Source organism: Caloenas nicobarica, chromosome 17 (genome assembly GCF_036013445.1).
Source record: "Caloenas nicobarica isolate bCalNic1 chromosome 17, bCalNic1.hap1, whole genome shotgun sequence".
NCBI lineage: Eukaryota > Metazoa > Chordata > Aves > Columbiformes > Columbidae > Caloenas > Caloenas nicobarica.
In genome coordinates this window covers 3,837,229-3,856,677 of record NC_088261.1, presented here as the reverse complement: position 1 = coordinate 3,856,677, position 19,449 = coordinate 3,837,229, and the positions used below count along the sequence as shown (strand labels likewise).

Sequence of the window (19,449 nt, the reverse complement as noted above, 5' to 3'; positions counted from 1 at the left end):
GTGGGATGCTGGCGGCGGGGTTACCGAGGCTGCTGTGCCGCTTGGCCGCCCGGCGCTGCCCCGCGGGGCTCCGGCCGCTCCGCGCCGCCCGGCGCGGCGGGGCCCGCGGGGAGGAGGAGGAGGGCGGCGGCAGGACGGGGTTCGCGCGGCGGCGGTGGGCCCGGCCGGCCGGGGGTGCCCTGGGCTTCCTGGGAGGTGAGGCGGGCGGCGGGCGGCGGTGCGGGCAGGGCGGTGCGGGGTCACCCTCGCCCCGCAGCCCTCTCGCTCTTCCCCAGGAACGCCGAGGAGGACGGCGAGGACGCCATTGTCCTCCTGCTGAAGAAAGCCAAGGTCAGGCTGCAGGGCCGTGTTACCTCAGTGGGGCGGGAGCCCGTCACGCGTGGGCCCTGGGGGGCGCCCGGTTCCTGGGGGGGGGTTGTGCCCGGTTCCTGGGGGGGGTTGTGCCCGGTTCCTGGGGGGGGTTGTGCCCGGTTCCTGGGGGGGGTTGTGCCCGGTTCCTGGAGGTCCCTGACCGGCCCCTCGGCTTTTGCTGCTCTCTGCAGCTCAGCGTCATGAAGGGGGAGCTGGGGGAGGCCGAGCGGATTCTGCACCAAGCGCTGCGGCTGTCGCAGCAGGCGGACAACAGGGACGCCATCGTGTACACCTCCAGCATGGTGAGTGCGCTCCGGGCCGGCTGGAGCTGTAGGCAGAAGGAGGAGCGGTTGTGTGGAGCTTCGGCACTGTCTGTCTCTTCCAGATGGCAAACGTGGCCTACATGCAGGGGCAGCTGGACAACGTGAGTAACTCTGTTTTGGTTTGTTTTTTCCCCTTTGAAGAGGCTGACAGGTTCTTGAAGGTGCAGCGTGCTGTGACAAGCTGCACGCTGAGGGTTGCGAGGCAAGAGATCTCCCGGTGTACAGCAGAAATCTGCTTCGGGACTGCGGTCCCGTGGAGCACGGGCTGCTAAGATGCTTTCACAGTTTGAGCTCCAAAATGGTGTGAAAGGGAAGGAATACTTCTTACTTCTAGATGCCACAGTCAAGCATTTAGGTGACTGTCCCAAGGAGAGTCCAGGCAGGCCCTAAACGCACACAGATGTGGCAAACTCATAGCTGGTGGAGCAGTCCTGCAGTAGAAACTGAAGGGACTCTGCTAGTTGGCGGTGCTGTTGGGCTCTGGTTACTCTCTCACTTCTAACTGGTCTTGACATACAATGTAAATGTCACAAATTGTGAGGCAGGTTTCTCCCAGTAACCTGCGTCCGCACAGGGTAGAGATATTTTGCTCTAACTGCCATTTTTCCTCAGTATCGTCTTCAAAATTCTCATTTCAGGCAGAAAAGCTCTACAAAGCAAGTATGAGCTATTTGCTTGCAGGGGACACAAAGGAGGTATGTTCTGATGAAGTCTTTCAGGGAGAAGCATTAACAATTCTTTGGTCTGTTTCTTGTGCTGTAATACCTCCTGCTGGAAGCTGGCAATACTAGCTCTGAGCTTGCCGGCTTCTCACAAAATTCCTTTAAGGGGATGGCAGCTCTGGAGACAACAGGATGGGCATTTTCAGTTCTCTGGCAAAGTAATGTTTCTACTGGGGAGATGCAAGAAGAATAACAGTTGCATTGTGTGTCCTCCTGGCAGGATGACAATGCAATCCTTGAGATGTCCCTCAAGCTGGCCAGTATCTATGCTTCTCAGAAACAGTGAGTTCCCTGTTAAAGGCATCTTTTGCTTTCATCTCAGTGTGGCAGTGGTGGCCAAGCAGAGGCTCTTTAAAGTGCCGGAGGAAGCTTCGATATGAAAAGATACCATCAACTTAAATTTCCCACAGGCATGATATTTGCCCGCTGTCACGTAGCACAGTGATTGCTGTTAGACCTGCCCAGCTTAGGGCAGAAGGAGCCATAAAGGACAGAGCTCTTTAGTCTTAAATCCACCTCTCACAGGAGACAAAGCTTTTGAAGCAGTTGGTGGCTGGTAACTTGCAGCTTTGTCTTTCAGTGAAGCATCGGTATGGGTTGTCTTGGTCTTGTTTGGGGGAGAGGAGGGGCCCTCTCCACCTCTTGGATCCCTTTGTCCATGGGTCAAGAGGAGGGTCCAGGCCATGATCAAGAAGAGAGCACTGAGGGCAAGAAGGGTCTGGTGAAGGGGAAGAGTCATCAAGGTATTAAAGGTGATGGATGGAAGGAGCTTTGCTTTGCTTAGTTGTTGCACTTTGCAGGCACAAATTAGCTGTGGCTGGCTACCAGTTTTGCATCCTGACTTTAGAGGAGAAGATTGCCAAGCAAAAGGACTTGCCTGAGGATGTCTTACCAGGTGGGACTGCCTTGTCTGCTGAAGGTTTCTCTCATATTTTCTCCATTTCCCTGTCCTTGATGTTGCTTTCCATATTGCCTGAGCACCATCTTCATGTCAATTTGTTGTCTTCACACTGCATGAGTTTCTCACACAGGATGGAGACTCATGCTTAATCTTGCAGAAGCGATCATTTCCACTCCTCTCTATTTGCAGTTGAAGAAAAGGCCAACACCCGTCTCTTGCTTGGGATGAGCCTAGACTCCTATGCTCGCTATCTCCTAAACATTAACCAGCTCCCAGTGGCCCAGCAAATGTATGAGAAGGCTCTGCAGATCTCAAATGATGTTCAGGGAGAGACTCACCCACAGGTGACGTGTACAATCCCAGGGAATGAGGCAGCCTTAAAAGCAGCTTTGCTGACATCAAAACCAGACAGCACTAAATCAGGTTCTGTTTTCCTGCCAGGAAGAACAAGCATGCAACATGCTGATATATAAATATAAGACACTTTTTTACTGAAAGCTTCTCTAGGAAGTGCTACTTTTGCTAGTGTGACAGGGGGATGAATGTGGTGCTCCTGCTGGCCCAGCCTTCCACAAAAGTCTTGCTCTGACGCTTCCTTTTCTGTCCTGGTGCAGACTGTGGTCTTGATGAATGATTTAGCAACTGTGCTGGATGCTCAGGGACACTACGATGAGGCTTACTCCTACGTGAAGAGGGCAGCTGAGCTGGCCAAGGAGACGCAACATCCCGAGGAGCACATGGTGCTCAATAACCTGGCAGCAATTCTGATGCACAAAGGTAAGTAAATAAATGTCTGGCCTATGTCACTGTGCTTGTACCTGTAATGTAGGACTGAACTATAGCGTTATTTTGATGTTTGTAGTTTAAGCAGTTGGTCTCCTGACTTGGTGTAGGCAACCTGTGTTGTGTTCAAATTGAATTCAGCTGCTGAAGGGTCCTGTCCAAGACAAATGCAGCACTGGTGCACCTGACTCAAAAGGCTGCCAGGGAATCTAGTTTCCCTTGTATGGTAACTGGTTCCAAGAGGACAGAAGACATGCTTGAGACTTATTTCAATGAGATCTTAATGCTGAAACAGCACGTTGTCCTGTAATCGTTGCGGCTGTCTAGCTCCTTTAGTTGGCACCTTATGCTGGATGTTCTCTGAAGCTCCCTGCTTCTTGAAGTGTTCCAAGTAGCCCTCTGCCCATCCTTTGCCTGTGGGCAGTGATGCTACTTTTTCCTCTTGCTACAGAAGACTTTCTGCAAGCAAAGCAAGTGTACAAAGAAGCTCTCAAGCAGGCACAACAGAAGGGAGATATTGCTTCTGTCCAGCATATCCAGGAAGAACTAGCAGAGCTGGCCAAGAGGAGAAAGGGCTCCAAATAAGTTTGGCCACAGAGTCCAGCCTCGAGGTGGCTGACAGCAGCGAGTCAAGTACAAGCAGCCAGGTTGGTGCAGTTCTCCAGCGGAACAATGAGGAGTTTAAGGACTGCTTAACAAGAGGGGCTGCTATTGCCCAACAACTTAGCCCAAAATAAAGTTGTGAAATCTTAACTGTAAATTTGTGGTGTAGTTTATGGTTAGAGTGACCTACTGTGCTAGTGATTTGACTGTCTCAGCTGCCAGCAAAGTGCAGTTAAGGAGTAGCCATTTGCTACTCCTGACTGCTCACAGAAATATTCCCTTTCAAGATGGCTATAGTAAAGCCAAGTCATGAAAAAGAGAACAGGCAGAATTGTCTGACTCATTACACACTGGCTGGCACAACAGGGTGTACTTTGTCAGTGCTCTAGTTCAACAGTATTCACTTCAACAGAGCATTTCCTAGGCTATATCCATACTGTGACAGAGCTGTAGCTCCATGTCCTTTTCAAACAGGTTGCTTGAAGATCACCTGCCTCCTTACCCCAGTCCACAGCACACCAAGTGCCAGAGCTGTTGTCCTTTTCTTGGAGAGGTCAGTGCTACAGTCTCAGGCTTTCTGTTGGAAAAGATGGTTATGTACAAACCATCACATGCCTTCATGTGAATTTATTGCAAACAGCCTGCTTCTACCACAGAACATCAGTTCTGCCCTGCAAGGAAGCCATATGTTAAAGATGATGGAGGATAAAACCAGAAGTTATCAAATCCATATTAAATTTGTAGTTCTGTTACTAACAGAGCATTATTTTAACCTCTCATTCATAAGAACTTCAGCTATTTGGCATAATCCTTAATGGTAATTGCATCACTATTAGTTTACTTACAGCAGCATTAGTGGCTTCAGCTCTGCTTAACTTTTTGCTAAGAAGAGGCATGCAGGTTTTCTAGATGTTCACTGAAGCTGGGAAAATTCTCTGTTGCACATACAGCTTTTTTCTCAGAAAGCTAAGTAGTAAAAACATGGCTGTTACAGGCATGCTTGTACTAACAGAAATGCTCTAACACATTAAAGCTGATCTTTAAAGTGCTGGTTTCTGGTTTTGAAGTGGCAGACCTGAGACTCCAGCAGTGTTAACTGGGAACCCTGCAGCACCCCCTCAGGGAAGTGTTCTGCCTGTTCTGGTGAACATAGCTTGATGCTGCAAAACAAGAGGGAGACACAGGAAAAGCAAATGGAGAACTGATCCCCTTTATTGATTGGTCTGAATCCAGAAGTCACTGTCTACTGAAGACATTGTGTGGGGAAAAAAAAAAGTTGAGTTTTATGATGCATGGGATTTTCAAGTCTTAAATGATCTCATATCAGAATCATGAAACATATCAAAGATGAAAGCATTGTGAAAGCGCTGATCAGAAATCAGTTAAAAATTTGTAGTAAACTACACTTTGTAAACATGATTTACAAACACCTTCCTGTTTGAAACAGGGCAGATGTAATTCCATACTTGAAGATGACTGGAATTGTGGTAAACCCTAACTTAGGCTCTGGAGAGGTTTTTTTAACACTGGAGAAGTTAGAACTCTGATAACAAACAAAAAAGCAGCAACATTTTATGTGCAAATGGCACTCAAGCTGTATCTGAGGAGCAGGTGACTACCCTACTTTGGCGATCCTGCTGCTGCAGCAGCACCCACATGAAGCTTTGCAAGGAACATGCTCTGACTGCACAGTTAGCAAAGACATTTGTCTCCACCTGCCTCTTGCACATTGTGTTTTTTACACTAAGAAAGAGAACAAGTGAGTTTTAGAATGAAACTTAACACTCCACTCCAAATTTAAATCTACAAAAAGGGCAGATCAATTTGTTTTCCAGTATATGTTGCTGTGGGAACAAAAAAAAGTTAAAATAAGAGCACAAGTCTACAGACAGGATGAAAAATTCATTACTTCAAGCCAGAAGGATAAAGGATAAGAGGGTGAGAAAAAATATTTCTTAGAGAAAGACTGCAAAGAGATTTAAGACTGCCAACCAATCTATTCTGATGCAGTGTTTAAAAAAAGTAGCAAAATAATTCCGTATTTGCAATGCAGTGTCAAGTTTCCACATGAGTTCCTTTGGATTTTTTTTTTCTTTCTCACACTTGGGGCAAAAAGGCTTCTCTAAAGTACCCAAAGTAAATTTGCTATCGATAAATAGTTCTGTACTTTTGTCTGTAACTGGACTATTACAGTGCCTCTATAAGATGTAGTGCTTACACAGCTTAAGGTTACACAGCTCCATGATACCTTCCATACAATGTACTGCAAATACAGTGTTAAATTAAAAATATTTTGACTGGAAAGTAACTCTGTTCACCGATGAGATGCAAAAGCAGTTTGGAATCTGACAGACTATGTCCCCCCCACTCAGTGCTATCTGTAAATCAGTCCTTCTACCCCGGAAGATTTAAATTCACTTCCTGAGGTCAGTGCAGCAAAAAATAAGATGCTCTTGAAGATGGATGTCAGGACACCCTGTGATATAACTAACCAGATGTATGTATACGCGAGCTACAGGCACATCATAGCAGGCATTGATAGATGAACGATTAAGGAGACTTTCCTAGTACCATATACAATTTAAAAATAAAAATAAAAATCACCCTAACAAGTATTGCACACTGTAGGAGTCAAGCCAAGCATTTGTAAGGACTTCCACCAAAAGCTTGCTTATAGGGCCAGGGATCAGGATGGGGACGCAGACTTTAAAATAATTATTACATCAAGATTTTAAAATCAGACTGGAGGAAGGTAAAAATCACAGTACCTGTTTCAAACTGGTTGTAACAGAAGCCAAGTAGTTGACTCGTGTGTTGCTCAATTATTCTATAAAAGCATTTTGTTTTATTTAAACTTGGGATGTCGAGGTTTTTCTTCTTAAAGGATTTATCAACCCACCCAGAGCCTCTGTTCAGATAAGCCATTTGCTGTGGTTAAATATGACTAAAATTTAGTAGCCTGTTTTGACTGCATACAATGCAGAAACAGAAAACACTAAGATAGGCTTTTGGGGCACAATTAAAATTCCCAGTGTGCATAACAGTGAGGTATGCCTCCAGAAGCTTTTTTTTTTTTATCCTTTTAAAAATGAACCATAACATACCCATGCAATAATATTTCTGCAGTGTTGCTAAATAAAACCAACTGCACCAAAAATTTACAATGTGGCAGAGTTTAAAATTCAAAGAAATATATCATCTTATTCCAGCGAACCGGACTATGTTAATGTACAGAATTCATTAAGGGGTCAGTTTTAAAAATCAACATTTTCACAAGAGCTTGAACACCACTGAGAAAGTGTGTCTAGGGGAAAAAAAAATATATATAAAAGCACAATGCCTGCAAGAAGTGGCAGGGCATTAAATGGGCAAGGATGCTAGGGTTCTGTTAGGCTAGGCTGGGAGGGAGGCTAGGGTTATGAAGAGTACTCTACGCTGGAGAAAATGCTTAAAAAAAGTTACAAAATGACCCCCAAAGTTTAGGCAATGATTTGAACATAAGTACACCAGATACTATAGCAAGGGAAAAAACACTGCAAAAAGTACTCTCTATTTACAGAAGAATGATTTAAAGACATTATGGTTTTCTTTACAAATAGATGTAGAACAGGAACAGTCCACATTTTTAAAAACTCTTTACATATTTATCTTTAGTAAGTCGACCTTCTTGATCACGATCCTCCAACACATGGCCTGTGCAGAAGGCATTTAACGGACTCTCCATCAATTCTTCACTGTGTGGCCCTTGCTCTCTTGGAAAGTCTCTATGGGCACAAGTCAAAAATAGATTTTTTTATTTTTTGACCCGCAAATTAAAAAAAAAAATAATTCTGCATAGTTCAGTCATCACTGTCAGACAGAGTCTCGTATTGTGCTGAAAGCAGTGGCGCAGGCTCTCGCTCCCAGATCCTGTTCTGTTGGTGAGTGGTTGCTTGGCTCATGGACGGTGGGGCGCACGCAATGGATGTTGGCGGCGTACTGCTCAGCATCCTCATGGTCAGCGGGTTGTAGGGAAACTGTGTCGAACCTGAATCAAAGAGAGTTTCTCCAAGTCAAAACCAGGAGCTGGTCTAAGAGACCTGTATCTGAAAGACAGTCTGGTTTTGGTTGTGACAAGCAGCAGAAAATCTGTTTCAGAAAATACTCATATACTGAAACCTAGATCTAGGTGCTTTAATCTTTTGACCAATATAGCAATGATACAATATGTCTACATCTGACCTTTCCAAAAATATCACATCTGATTCATTAAGTTTGAAAGAAACACATTTCTCACCTGTCGATGAAGGCCGGTCTTCCCAGGCCCACACCGGAGTCTGTCTGTGGTAGTCCCCTTCTGAATGCACAGATGAGACAGACGAAGGTCTTTCGGTTCCCAAATAGCCCTGTCCAGGAATGGGAGACTTCGACTTCCTACTGTTTGACTTGCCGATGAGCTTCTGCTTGCCCACTCCCCCTCCTGGAAATAGAAGGGACAGAAATTTTAGAAAAATGTTATACTGCATTTTAGCTTCTCTCTGTTTCTCTAAATTATCACTTAGCAGCAAACAGAAGTTTCACACTGGTGCCTTCTGGCACGCTGAGTTACAACAATCAGTGACCATTTAGGCTGGTCTAACACCCTATTGCTAGAAAATCCCTACTCTTTCACAACAGAGTTGTGTTTCCATTTTCAGGAAGGGACACGTTCTCAGTTCAAGCTAGTTCCCACTGTCACGTGTTTTTTTACAGGTGATGTACTACACACCCATTGTCATCACACCACTGAGAAGCTCCAGGTATCTCATACACCCCCTTATCTCTTCCCCTTTCATCAGTGTTGTCATTCTCTGAGAAATACTGGCTAATGCTCCTGAAGTCACTGGCACTATTTGGAAGCCAGGCCCACGAGAGGGAACAGAAACATTATCTCTCTGACTTCCAGAGGAAAGACGGTGATTTTCAGTGACACCAAATGTATCCAAACCCTTAATTTATCTTCATATTTAGCAGCTGCAATACCTCACCTGAATTTGGTGATGGATTAGCCTCTTCCCTACGCGTCTCATTGCTCGCTGATACTGCAGCACTGGAACTGCCAGGTGCGACTGCGATGGCTTGTGGCATCACAACTCCATGTTCCTCACTCTTGTCATCAAAGTTTCCCATCAATGCTTTCCTAATAATGTCTTCCAGACCCAGATTGCTGGCAGGATCTGCAAAGGAAGGACCCCTAGAACTGACTGCACCTGGGAGATAAAAGAAAACATACAGGGAAAGGTGGAAGGGGAGGCAAAAAACATCTCAGAGAAATTACAAAGGGATGTGGGAAAAGATTTTTAGAGAGGCAGAAAGGTGGGGAAAAAAAAAAGAAAAAAAAGAGATGAGATTTTTCAAAACGCAAAGCTACATGCTCCAAAGCAGCTCACAATGACTGGAAGTTAGACATGCCGGCAAACACTGAAGAGCTACGCCAGGAGTGCCACTACGTCAGACTGATTGCAAGAGGGTAAATTTTGCTTTCTTTTTGGTTGTTGTTTTTAAATAGCAAAGGAAGCTGAGCATGCTGATTGTGATAGCATATTAAGTAAAATCTGCAGTTATTATTCAGTTGTAAGAGACCAGAAGAATCCTTCTCTCATTTATGATCCATACTCATTTGTCTTGTGAAATGTGATACCTGGCAAATATTCATTGCAAAAGCTTCTCTTCGATCTAAATTAACGGAGATCGGGACTTTCTCCATTGAAAAGACAGCAGCACTGTACCAGATGGGACAGTGACTGGCCAAAATTGTGTAAAGTCAATCGTGGTGCAACTCAAGATTCAGATTTGGCAGTTCTTATCTCCCACATTTCAGTTCAATTCTCTGTCTCAGTCGCTTCTTAAACACAGTTAAATTATGGGTTACGTTTAATTTCCCCGTCTCAGAAAGCCGAGGGGGTTATTCTTTATTTATCATAGAAAAAAACCCTATCACTATTTTAAATACACCAGTTTATGAAGTAAACTACATCTGATGAACTAAGCTCCAGTTTTGTTGAACTACACTGTATTTAAATTTATATCAAGTGAGATGCTAACCAATTTCATGACTTCTACATCTGTGTAGGATTCGCAGAGCACACAGAAACAAAACATTCTTGCCTATGTTTCCATTTAAAATATTTTCTGAAACTTCCTTTGGTCATTTTACTTTTCCTTTGGTCATTTTTGCTTCACAAGAAACAAATTTTAAAAATTTTCATCATCTTCCTTGTTTACTGGACTCCTCAAAGCATATAAATGGAAGATATTACATTAGTTTATTTTTTCTGAAACATATGTTGTTTCTTCTACTGAAAATCTTACCTGAGGTAGTGACTGCTGGCAAATTGAATATTTCAGTCCCTGGCTGAGCAGTTGCTGCAATTAAAGCACAACATTTCATTCCATTTTCCAGCATCGATGATCACTACAAGTGATCACTACTAGTCCTAATGTGCAAGGTGTAATTACTTTGAACTATTGTCAATGTTCTGTTTTTTCTTTCTTAGTCTTCTAAGATGAACGTGCATCTATGTCTTCTCAGGCAAATGCTCTATACCAGGGTAAAAGTATCTTATGTGGTGGTGTCTGGCCTTCTTTTAAAGACGTTACTTCAGGAAGCAGACTGACTTTTTGAAGTTTCACAGTCTATATACTTTAAAATGCAAAGCTGCATTTGATTTGCTAAATACATATTTTAACATGAACCTTACAGGCTGAGCATTTGTATGTATTAAAAAAAATGAAAGACAACAACTTTGAATGGCTAAACACCCCCTCGCCAACATTACTTATATTATGTCCAATTTGAGAACAGAGATTTTTAACCAGAAGACTGAATTCACTGTGTCAATGAAAAGATTATTGGCAGTAATGGAAAGAGTGTTTGTATGCCAAGCATGCACACGAAATTTTCAAAAGAGCAAAATCTATCGTGCACACAATGGGAAACCAATAAAAGAATATTGCAGCCCTTACTGACACAGCCCTCTTTCTAAGAGATTAATTTATTGCTTGAAGCAAGAGCATTCACTTTCAAATAAACACTTCCTATTAGGTACTGAGGTCACAAACAGCTAAACTTTTACTACTGATAAGTGTGATACAAAGTTCCATTAAGGTTTCTAAGAGAAAAACAAAAAAATATAGTTCTAGTATCATATTCCACTATGTCATTATCCATTACTGAAACTGTATTAAAATATGTCTTTTTAACAGCCATAATCATAAGGGCCAAGAAAACACAAAACATTCAGTTTTCAAGACAGCTTTTAACAACTCATTAATTAAGCTTTTTTCTATGGTTTTCAGAAACCATTTCCATCTAAAATAAAATGTTAAAAAGCTTAAATCTGACAGTTCTACATACACTGGTATTGGAAAAAAAAAAAGAAAAAAAAAGGAAAAAAGCCAACAACCTTCCAGTTCTTTGGTCATAAATTATTACATGTGTGTTTTATATTCATAAATTTGTATTAATTCATATGTTATTTGAAACATGTTTCAGTTAGGACATCTGTGGAGAGCAGTGATGTAAAGCTTAAGCTGGAAAAATTCAGTGAAAAGGCAAGTCCTGCATACCCATGTCAGAGTCACTTCCACCAGATGAGTTCAGCTTTCGAAATATCTCCTGTTTCTTGGATTTTACCATGGGTGAAGTGTTCTCAAGTTTGGTGAAGAATGAAGGCAGGTAGCTGATACTTCCCGGAGAGCGGGAGTCAGTCCTGCCAAGACCAACACGTGTCAAAGACAGAGAACATTCTTCCAAGACGTACATTTACATTTTTCCAAAAGCAGTCAGGCAGAAACCACCAACATTCACATGCTTTCACTCTTTCCTCAGCCTGCTTTTTGGGGATTAGACAAGTCTAATGACTCTCCACGAACATCCACTTTATCCAGGTAACAGAGTTTAAGATTCTACAGCTCACAGAAAAGGTGACCATGTCATTGTCTGTGCTGGAGTGTGACACAGAGATGCTGCTCCTACAAATTATCTCAGGGCTGCCTATTTCTGCCTTACGACCTGCATTCGCACTGCAAAGTGGTAGGCGATGCAGTGTTTAAGCCAGAAGCCCAAATACTCATCCTAGCTGCTCCTCCTCTTTACAATCTTCTCACTCTTGTCCCCAGCACATCTTAAGTATCTAAGTTTGAATGCTAGTGCAAAACAGTGATTAACAACTTGCCTGTGGTACCAGAGGGAGATCGCTTAAACTGCTCTTTATAATAAAGACACTGTTCACAGCACAAAGAATCAGAATAACATTTTAAAAATTCAGTTTTACACATACCTCTGTTCAGTAGGCTCAGTTCTTTGGGAAAGCAAAAGAACATTTTCCTGTTTCTCATGTACAACGGGGACCTGAGGTGGCGAGATTGGCTCATAGGGCTCTGAAGAGATATGACTCCTCTCTGGAGATTTTCCAGGTCTACATCCATAATTCAGAGACAGATAAGTACTCTTAATGCATGTAAAGCAGTAGTTTACACATGTAATTGCATTCCGGTTGTTGCATAACTACTTATGTCTAGTTATGTGTGACACGCTTTAGTACGCTTGGGGACCTCAAAAAGATGACTTTGAATTGTCCATAACGACACTGGTAAGTTCTAAGTAATTAAATATCTTCATCCCTCTAAAGACTGGAAATTAAGCATAAGAAGTGAAGGGAAAACAGTTGCAAGCTGTGTTATGGAGCCAAGCAATTGACAAAAATAGTGCAAAAAAAAAAAAAGACCAAAAGATACCTCTAATTCTGATCTACATCAAGATTACTGTGCTATTTTTAAATAAATATCATATTTGGGCATTAATTAAATTTGCAGTTAAACTGATACATAGATTACCTTCCCCTGGACTTGTCAGACAGATTTTCAGGTGACACTCTAGCACCTGGCCGCTGGTGGTGGACAGACTGCGACTGTGACTCAGGGCTGTAGCAACTCGATGTCTTTGCTCGGGTAGAAACAGGCACTGGAGCAGGGGTGGAATTCTGGAATGTAGTGGTGGGAGGCTGCAAAGAGGGCTGAGAAACTGCTTGGTTTCTAGCAAAGTCTTGTGTAATAATTTGCTGATTGTGGCCAAAAAAATAGAAAAGAGATCTTGGTCAGACACTGGCCAGAGTGTACATATTCATGAACTAGATGAATATGAGACCAATTGCAATAAATGAGATAAGTTCAGGCACATTATCGTATATATTGTATAATATCCTCAAGTAACACCAATAATTACAGAATTGGTATTATGTTCCAAAATAAGTATTTTCCTCATAAAAATATAGCATTTCACATCTGAAAAAAAGCATGCAAATAAACCTACACAGATGTGATCAGCAAGGGTGATGAGTCGGTGGGTCCTGGGCACATGTGCCATCCCTTCTGCTTGGGAAGAGGGAGGTGGAGGTTGTTGGGGTGAAGGGGGTTCCTGTTGTGTCCTGTAGCGGTGAATCGGCCCCTCATATTGCCTGTTTGGGTCACCTAGTTGAAGAAGGAAAGGTCAGTCTGTTAAGATGGTATTACTGAGGCTTCAAGGTTTCAAAGTTCTGTGCTTACAAATTTAAAAGACGAAGTGCTTCTGCATTAGATTTTAGGTATCCTGTGTGATAACCACCTTTTCCCCCTTCATACATAGGCTCTACTATTTAGAATAGATAAATAAAGCTTCATTCCACAATGCAGGTGAATTTCAGCTCATTTCTCACCTGTACTGTAATGTAACCGTTCTGTAATAGTTTGAGTTTTACCAATAGGTAAAAAAAAATTGCGGGCATCGACATCAATATGCATTAATTTTAAAGAATCTATTGAAAATAAATTTATTATTAAATCAGCTGCACTGTAATGTAGAGGAGCTCTATTTAATGCCAAGTGTCAGTTCCAATACAGTTGCTCTAGTTTTTCCACAGATCACTGCAACAACATACTTCCAACGGAAGTTTGTGAGAAGTTAAGAATGTGTCACTTAATGACTCCCAAGATACTTTAACTTTGAGTTCATGGAGCTGGTAAATATAAGCAAGATAATTGTGAGGATATTTGCATCTGCAGATAAACTTACTCTCTGCCTGGCTTGGTTTAGGTGTCTCTTGTTGATAGGCCTGTAGCTTTTCTTGAGCAGGTACAGGTGAATTTGCAGGGCTAATCACCTCGATGGCATCTCCAGAAGCTTCATATCGGTGGGAGGATACTGAATGTCAAGCAAAAGTTGTGGAATAAGGTGTAAATAAACCAGAAAAATTTTGTTGCCCATACATAGCAACACTAGTGCTTCCATTAAAATCACAGCAGTGAAATGAAAGCCAAACCACTGTCTTTTACTAATGATAACCAAATACTTCCACAAAAATAGTGTTCTAACATAAACCAAATAACTTTAGGTTTCCTGACTTCTGACAAGGTTAGTATTATTATCCTGCATTTCATGTTGTAGCATGGAATCTGAACAAAGCAAATAACTCTGATTTTGCAAGAATCTTGAGTCACTATATGCAAAAACTGTATTTGTCTGTGAAGTGTTTCTACTGTGCAGAGCTGAATATTTTATCATTGAACATCAGAATCATTTTGCATGTTATTATTTCCCTAAAAGGCTACAACAGACAGCAAAGAAGTAGATAGTTACTAAGATACGTACAACTACTGGAAGAATCTGAACTTTGAGAGCCCCTATCTCGTGCATCCTTGTCTGAAGCAATCTGTCGAGTGATGATCACATCTATGAAGTTAGCAGCAGTAATTGTGGTCTTTCCTCGAGTTCTCAGCTCTTCCTCGTACCTGGATTTAGGAGGAGGTCCTTTCTCTTTACCAGCCTCTGAATAGACTACCGATGAAGACTGTCCCTGGGACTTGCCACCAGAAAAATTTGCAGATGTATAGGGGCACTGCACAGGCCTCTTTTCTACCTCCAGCGTCTTCTGTTCAATCTGCTGCTGTTCAGTAACCACAGCTGACCGGCGTCCCATATTCTCTTCTATCCTGGTTCCTTCATGCTTGTTCTCTTTTGCTTTGGCAACTTCCATCTGAGGAGCAGAGGCTGCAGCATCTACTAGTGCTGCAAGGGCATCAGCAGCAGTATTGTAACGGGAAGCTGGCAACCCTTGAGTAATAGAGGGAGCTCCAGGGGTGAGCTGCCTGTTGGCAAACATGGAATATTCTGAATTATATCACATGAAAAAATGAACGAGACCCACATCGCGCTTACAACAAAGCAAAGCCTTTGTGACAGTAATTTCTATCCAAACTGGACTGCTGAAAATGCATTGGATCATTTCTGATAAATCCAAGAGCAATCACATAGTGGTATATTCTCATCTTGTAGTATTCTCCTTAGACTAAATGCACCTTTTAATAAGCTCAAATATTAGAACAGGTATCTCTGTAACAGTAATTTGTAAAACATACATGATACGTAGCTGAGCAGCAGGATCCAAAGGTGTGATTACACTTGTTCCATTGGTTCCTTGAAAAATACTAGGCCTTTGCTGCAGTATGTTTTCCTGGCTTCTAACCGAAGGGGACGGGGACCGAACATATCCATGACTGCCAGGTCTGCCAGGCTGCTCGGTACCTGCAGAACATAGAGCAGAGGGGAAAAAACAAAAAATATATATAGATCGTTCTCACAACAATGCAGAACTATGTATTGATGCTGTTTCCTCCACATCCTTTCCCAGGTGTTCCCCCCCCAGATGTGACTGTATGTATTACAGGTTTAAATGGTGGCATTCTGTTTACAACGCTCTAAATGACAGGTAAGTTGTGCTAGTGATAACTGGGGTCACACCATTCCCTGGGTACGTCACACCTATGAGAGAAAGATCAAGTAGTCTGGTACTTGCAGAAGTTGCAGTTATGACCACAACTGCTAGGTAACAGGAACCTGCTTTAAGTGCAGACCAAAGCCAAACTGTGTGATGTGTTGCTAACACTGGCTATAGAAAATGAGTAGTTACAGTCTACACAACAACTGATCCAAATGTAGCAACGTGCACTCACCTGGTCGAAGATAAAGTTCAGCAGGGACTGAAGCTATTCTCTCTCTCTCTCGTTCCCGTTCTCTTTCCCGCTCTCGCTCACGTTCCCTCTCCCTCTCCCGTTCCTTCTCCCTCTCCCTTTCCCGTTCCCTTTCAGCATTTGCAGCTGCAGAAGCTGCCAGGTGTGTAGGGTGTCCTGGAAGGTCCACAAGATAAAATGGAGTAGCAAAAAGAGATAGTCAAGTTAAGCACAATTTGTTATAAACACTTGCCAGTATATTCTGCCATCCATTTACAGCAAAATTTCCCAAATACATTTTCATTCCACTCAAGACTATCCACTTACCCAGGAAAACACAAACTTAACATTCAGTGAAAGTGGAAGGTTCAACAGCTTTACACTAAAGTGGTTTCTATACAGTTAGAAACTAGACAACTTGTAGACTCCACCCTTCAACACATGTAATATGAGGTTAGTGAAATCATAATCAAGGGACTATAAAGACCTGACCAAATGAGGCAAATTCTGAATTTGTCAGCGCTCTTTCAGCTGCTAATGTAACTCTAAAGGATATCATAAAGAAAACGTTTGCTATCCAAGTGAGAAGTGCATGCAAAAAGCATCACCTGAGAAAACATCAAAACATGAACATCAGTGAAAGTTAAATAAAGATAGCAAATTATCTCAGCATGTCAGAGGATTAGAGACATCACCAAATCCTAAGAGCTAGTACCTGGTGACAGAGAAGCAGGATTGTAAGGCCTGGGAGGAAACGTCAGCTGGGTACCAGGAATATACGTGATTCTCTCCATGGGCGGTGTGCTTGTACCTCCAGGATGAGGCACTAAGATAGTGGGAGCCATGTTGTTCAGGTCAATAATTCCTGTTAGGAGATGACACATGTAAGAATGGCTATTCAAGGACAGACCGGTGGTCCACATGTATGGATGCCTCCATCTGTACATACACATATATTTACAAGCAGCAACAAAAACAAACAAATAAATCAACCAAGCCACACCGCACATCCAAAACACACTTTCAAGAACATCAGAAAGACACAGGCGTACCTCTTGCTCCTGCATACGGGAGAGCTAATGTTTGCTCTCTAGGAGATAATCCCCTCGTTACATCAGGACGTAAATTGACTTGCATTTGCTGTGAGGTAATGTAGTCATTTAGGATTGTCTGCCGCGTGTTCTCCATTGCGTAAAGCTGATACTGACTGGGATAGCCTGGGGTGGGTGAGAGCTGCCTTTGGAACAGGTAAGCAGCAGCAGCTGAGGGTGAGAGAGGGAAAAAGAGAAGATTTAGGAAGCAGTATGGGTGATACAAAATGAAAGTTTCAGATAGTCATACGAGCTTCAGTGAGAAGTGCTATCACTTCTCTCTAGCCAGTGTCAAATCTTATCTTTTCTGTGCATCAAAGCATAAAATATTTCTAAAACTAAAACCAACCCAACACAAACATATTTACCAGGATCTAGAGCCCTGTGAAATGGCATAGCAGGATCCAAGTGAGGAGGGAGGTGACTCCTATAGACTTCAGGAGTTGCTCCTCTGTGATGAGGGTCAAAAGGACTGTGAGTCACTACAGGATCAACCCCCGGGACTGGAGATTTTGCTGGCACGCTCTCCCTCTGTGTTGGAGTAAGTGTGTTTTTCCTTTCATGGTTCGCTGGCTTCCCAGAGGATATTCCACCTAAAACAATGAAAAACTCAAATTAATAAAATGCACATTTTTTCAACAGAAAATTCAGCTGTAAGTATACACTGGCTCCCAAGGAACATTCTAGAGGAACCTGCAATCTGATACAATACGTCACAGAGAATATTTTATATCACGAACCATATCCAGTGAAAAATCTAAATCCTAAAACCAAGATTGCTTACACTTCACCACATTACCTTCCTCATCTAGATACCTCTATAGTTCACTAACAGCTTCCGCCCTTAAAACATTACCCTTGTAGGTAACACTCTGAACCTGATTCATAATCAAACGCAAACTGAGACTGAATTGCCTTCCCACCTCCATATTACAATAGAATAGATTTTCATTTTCTTATTCCGATTAACATCTTACAGCCTTCTAAAATTCCTTCTAGCCACCCTCCAAGCTGAGAGAAGGCATTAGAATAAAATAAAGTAGAATGGATTACAGAGAGTAGTTTAAATTATTAAAACTTGTCTTACTCTGGATAGCAATAACATACCCTCACTAACTCTATTCATCATAGGTGAACTCCTGGACATTGGACTCTGATAGTTCACAGGTGTCCTCCGAGCATTGGTATCATCATAAATCCCAGGGCTCAGCTGTGATTTAGGAGTTTCATGAAGAGTTGACCTGAGAACAGAGGGACCAGAGCTGACTACTGACGTGTGACGGGAACGTACTGCATCCCCGGTCTTCACATCTTCATATTTTCCTCGCTCCACCACCTTCACATTTTCTGGCACCATTTCCAGCTGAGGCATTCCACGGGGTAGCTTGCTTGGTCCAGTGATTAAAGATTTTACATTGTGTTTGATGGCAGACTGGCCAGAATTGCTTTCATATTTTATGGGTGTGCCCTGAAAAGGAGAGAAAGATCAGGTAAGGTTATCCTGCCCATGTTTCACTCCTGCTAAAATAAACAACCAACCAACATTACCACATTGCTGATATCATAGTTCATTGCTTCTACCACATTGGTGCAGAATATAACTGGATCTTAATGACCGTTACTTGTCAGTTCTTTCATATTTGCTTGCAACTATGTTCCCTACTTTAAGCTTTACGAGTTGGCAGCTTTCTTAAAACAAAACAACTTTCCCCATTTGTCATTATTCAAATATCCTGAACGGATTCATTACTGAGTCTGTAAGCAATAGTATGAGTCTAGAGCACCTTTTGTTTTTACCTGAGATATGGAGCCTTCGATGATTGGCCTGGTTGTCTGCACCATCTCAGGAGTCTTGCGACTCTCCTGGCTTAATAGGTCCTGTCTTGGAATTTCATGGATCGAACGTCCCATTTCTTTTATAGTCGTGACTCCATCATATGGTTTCCCCTTAGTAATGGCTCCTTCAAATGTCCTTATGGGAGGGGACTCTCTCTTAATCTGTTTGGGGTATTTCAAGCCTTCTTCAAAACTTTCAGCTGTTGCTCTTGGTGTGCCTTTTACAGAAAGCGAGAGTCACATCACTGGTATTAATAACGACTAAGTCTCTGTTTCCATAAGCAGAGTAACTACCTACACGTGATGATACTGGAACTTTGGTTTGCTATAGTCTGTGATGACACATTCTGAAGACTAAAAAAGTACCATAATAATACTGAATAAATATTCAGGATATTACTGAAAGCATCCCAAGTTATTTCTGATGCTGGAATAAAGGCAATAGCATACATCTTCAGAGGTCTGGGGAGTTGTCAGTGTTCATTAAAAAAAGAAAAAAAAGCAGTACTAATTACCAAGTATCCATATTAAAAAGTCTCTTTTCCAAAAGGAAAAAAAAATTGCTCTGTTTACACACCAGCTTTTTGTACAAAAAGCTGCTGATTTATGCTCTGAAATCACGTTTAATAAAACAAGCTCCACCTTTAACACAGCTACCATTGTTAATAACAGTTTAAAGGTTCAGAAATCCAGTTTTTTTGAGATGTAATTAATGCTTGCCTTCTAAACTTGCAATACTTTACCTTGCATTATAGAGCCAGACAACACTGTTCTCTCTTTTAGTTCAGCGTGTGGGCTACCCCTAGGCAGTGCACGGCATATTAAACCTAAAATTA

At 42.4% G+C, this 19,449-nt stretch overlaps 2 protein-coding genes across 10 annotated transcripts in view; one reads left to right on the top strand and one right to left on the bottom strand.

The window, feature by feature from the left end:
* Positions 1-2: 2 nt before the first annotated feature.
* On the top strand, positions 3-3,840 carry TTC19 (tetratricopeptide repeat domain 19). 4 transcript variants are annotated; one of them, XM_065646874.1, is made up of 10 exons: positions 3-195; positions 276-330; positions 543-653; positions 737-775; positions 1,313-1,369; positions 1,617-1,678; positions 2,197-2,291; positions 2,487-2,641; positions 2,912-3,074; positions 3,532-3,840. In XM_065646874.1, exons 3-10 carry the CDS (start codon positions 552-554, stop codon positions 3,663-3,665), a joined length of 807 nt encoding a protein of 268 aa, XP_065502946.1. In that variant the 5' UTR covers positions 3-195; positions 276-330; positions 543-551; the 3' UTR covers positions 3,666-3,840. The 4 variants fall into 4 exon arrangements, with proteins under 4 accessions (XP_065502946.1, XP_065502943.1, XP_065502942.1 ...); XM_065646871.1 differs by having other exon boundaries at positions 257-330; positions 3,535-3,840; XM_065646870.1 differs by having other exon boundaries at positions 257-330.
* A 3,363-nt stretch (positions 3,841-7,203) lies between these two features.
* NCOR1 (nuclear receptor corepressor 1) overlaps positions 7,204-19,449 on the bottom strand; it is a 59,133-nt gene continuing 46,887 nt past the window's right edge. For 2 of the 6 annotated variants that reach the window (XM_065646864.1, XM_065646869.1), the window contains 18 exons: positions 19,357-19,440; positions 18,575-18,831; positions 17,885-18,245; positions 17,146-17,370; positions 16,739-16,948; positions 16,402-16,551; positions 15,690-15,863; positions 15,096-15,261; positions 14,329-14,825; positions 13,753-13,881; positions 13,015-13,172; positions 12,540-12,763; positions 11,984-12,121; positions 11,271-11,413; positions 10,014-10,067; positions 8,690-8,911; positions 7,960-8,142; positions 7,204-7,710 (listed from right to left, as the gene is read on the bottom strand). In XM_065646864.1, coding sequence (XP_065502936.1) covers positions 7,523-7,710; positions 7,960-8,142; positions 8,690-8,911; positions 10,014-10,067; positions 11,271-11,413; positions 11,984-12,121; positions 12,540-12,763; positions 13,015-13,172; positions 13,753-13,881; positions 14,329-14,825; positions 15,096-15,261; positions 15,690-15,863; positions 16,402-16,551; positions 16,739-16,948; positions 17,146-17,370; positions 17,885-18,245; positions 18,575-18,831; positions 19,357-19,440 — 3,563 coding nt within the window. In that variant the 3' untranslated portion in view covers positions 7,204-7,522. The remainder of the gene's footprint in view (positions 7,711-7,959; positions 8,143-8,689; positions 8,912-10,013; positions 10,068-11,270; positions 11,414-11,983; positions 12,122-12,539; positions 12,764-13,014; positions 13,173-13,752; positions 13,882-14,328; positions 14,826-15,095; positions 15,262-15,689; positions 15,864-16,401; positions 16,552-16,738; positions 16,949-17,145; positions 17,371-17,884; positions 18,246-18,574; positions 18,832-19,356; positions 19,441-19,449) is intronic. The other 4 variants (XM_065646865.1, XM_065646867.1, XM_065646866.1 and 1 more) reach the window with 4 other exon arrangements.

Coding starts and splice junctions, on each gene's coding strand:
- TTC19 (XM_065646870.1), top strand. CDS start 6: ATGCTGGCGGCGGGGTTACCGAGGCTGCTGTGCCGCTTGGCCGCCCGG. Junction 654..736: donor TCGTGTACACCTCCAGCATG/GTGAGTGCGCTC, acceptor TGTCTCTTCCAG/ATGGCAAACGTGGCCTACAT. Junction 2,642..2,911: donor AGGGAGAGACTCACCCACAG/GTGACGTGTACA, acceptor GTCCTGGTGCAG/ACTGTGGTCTTGATGAATGA.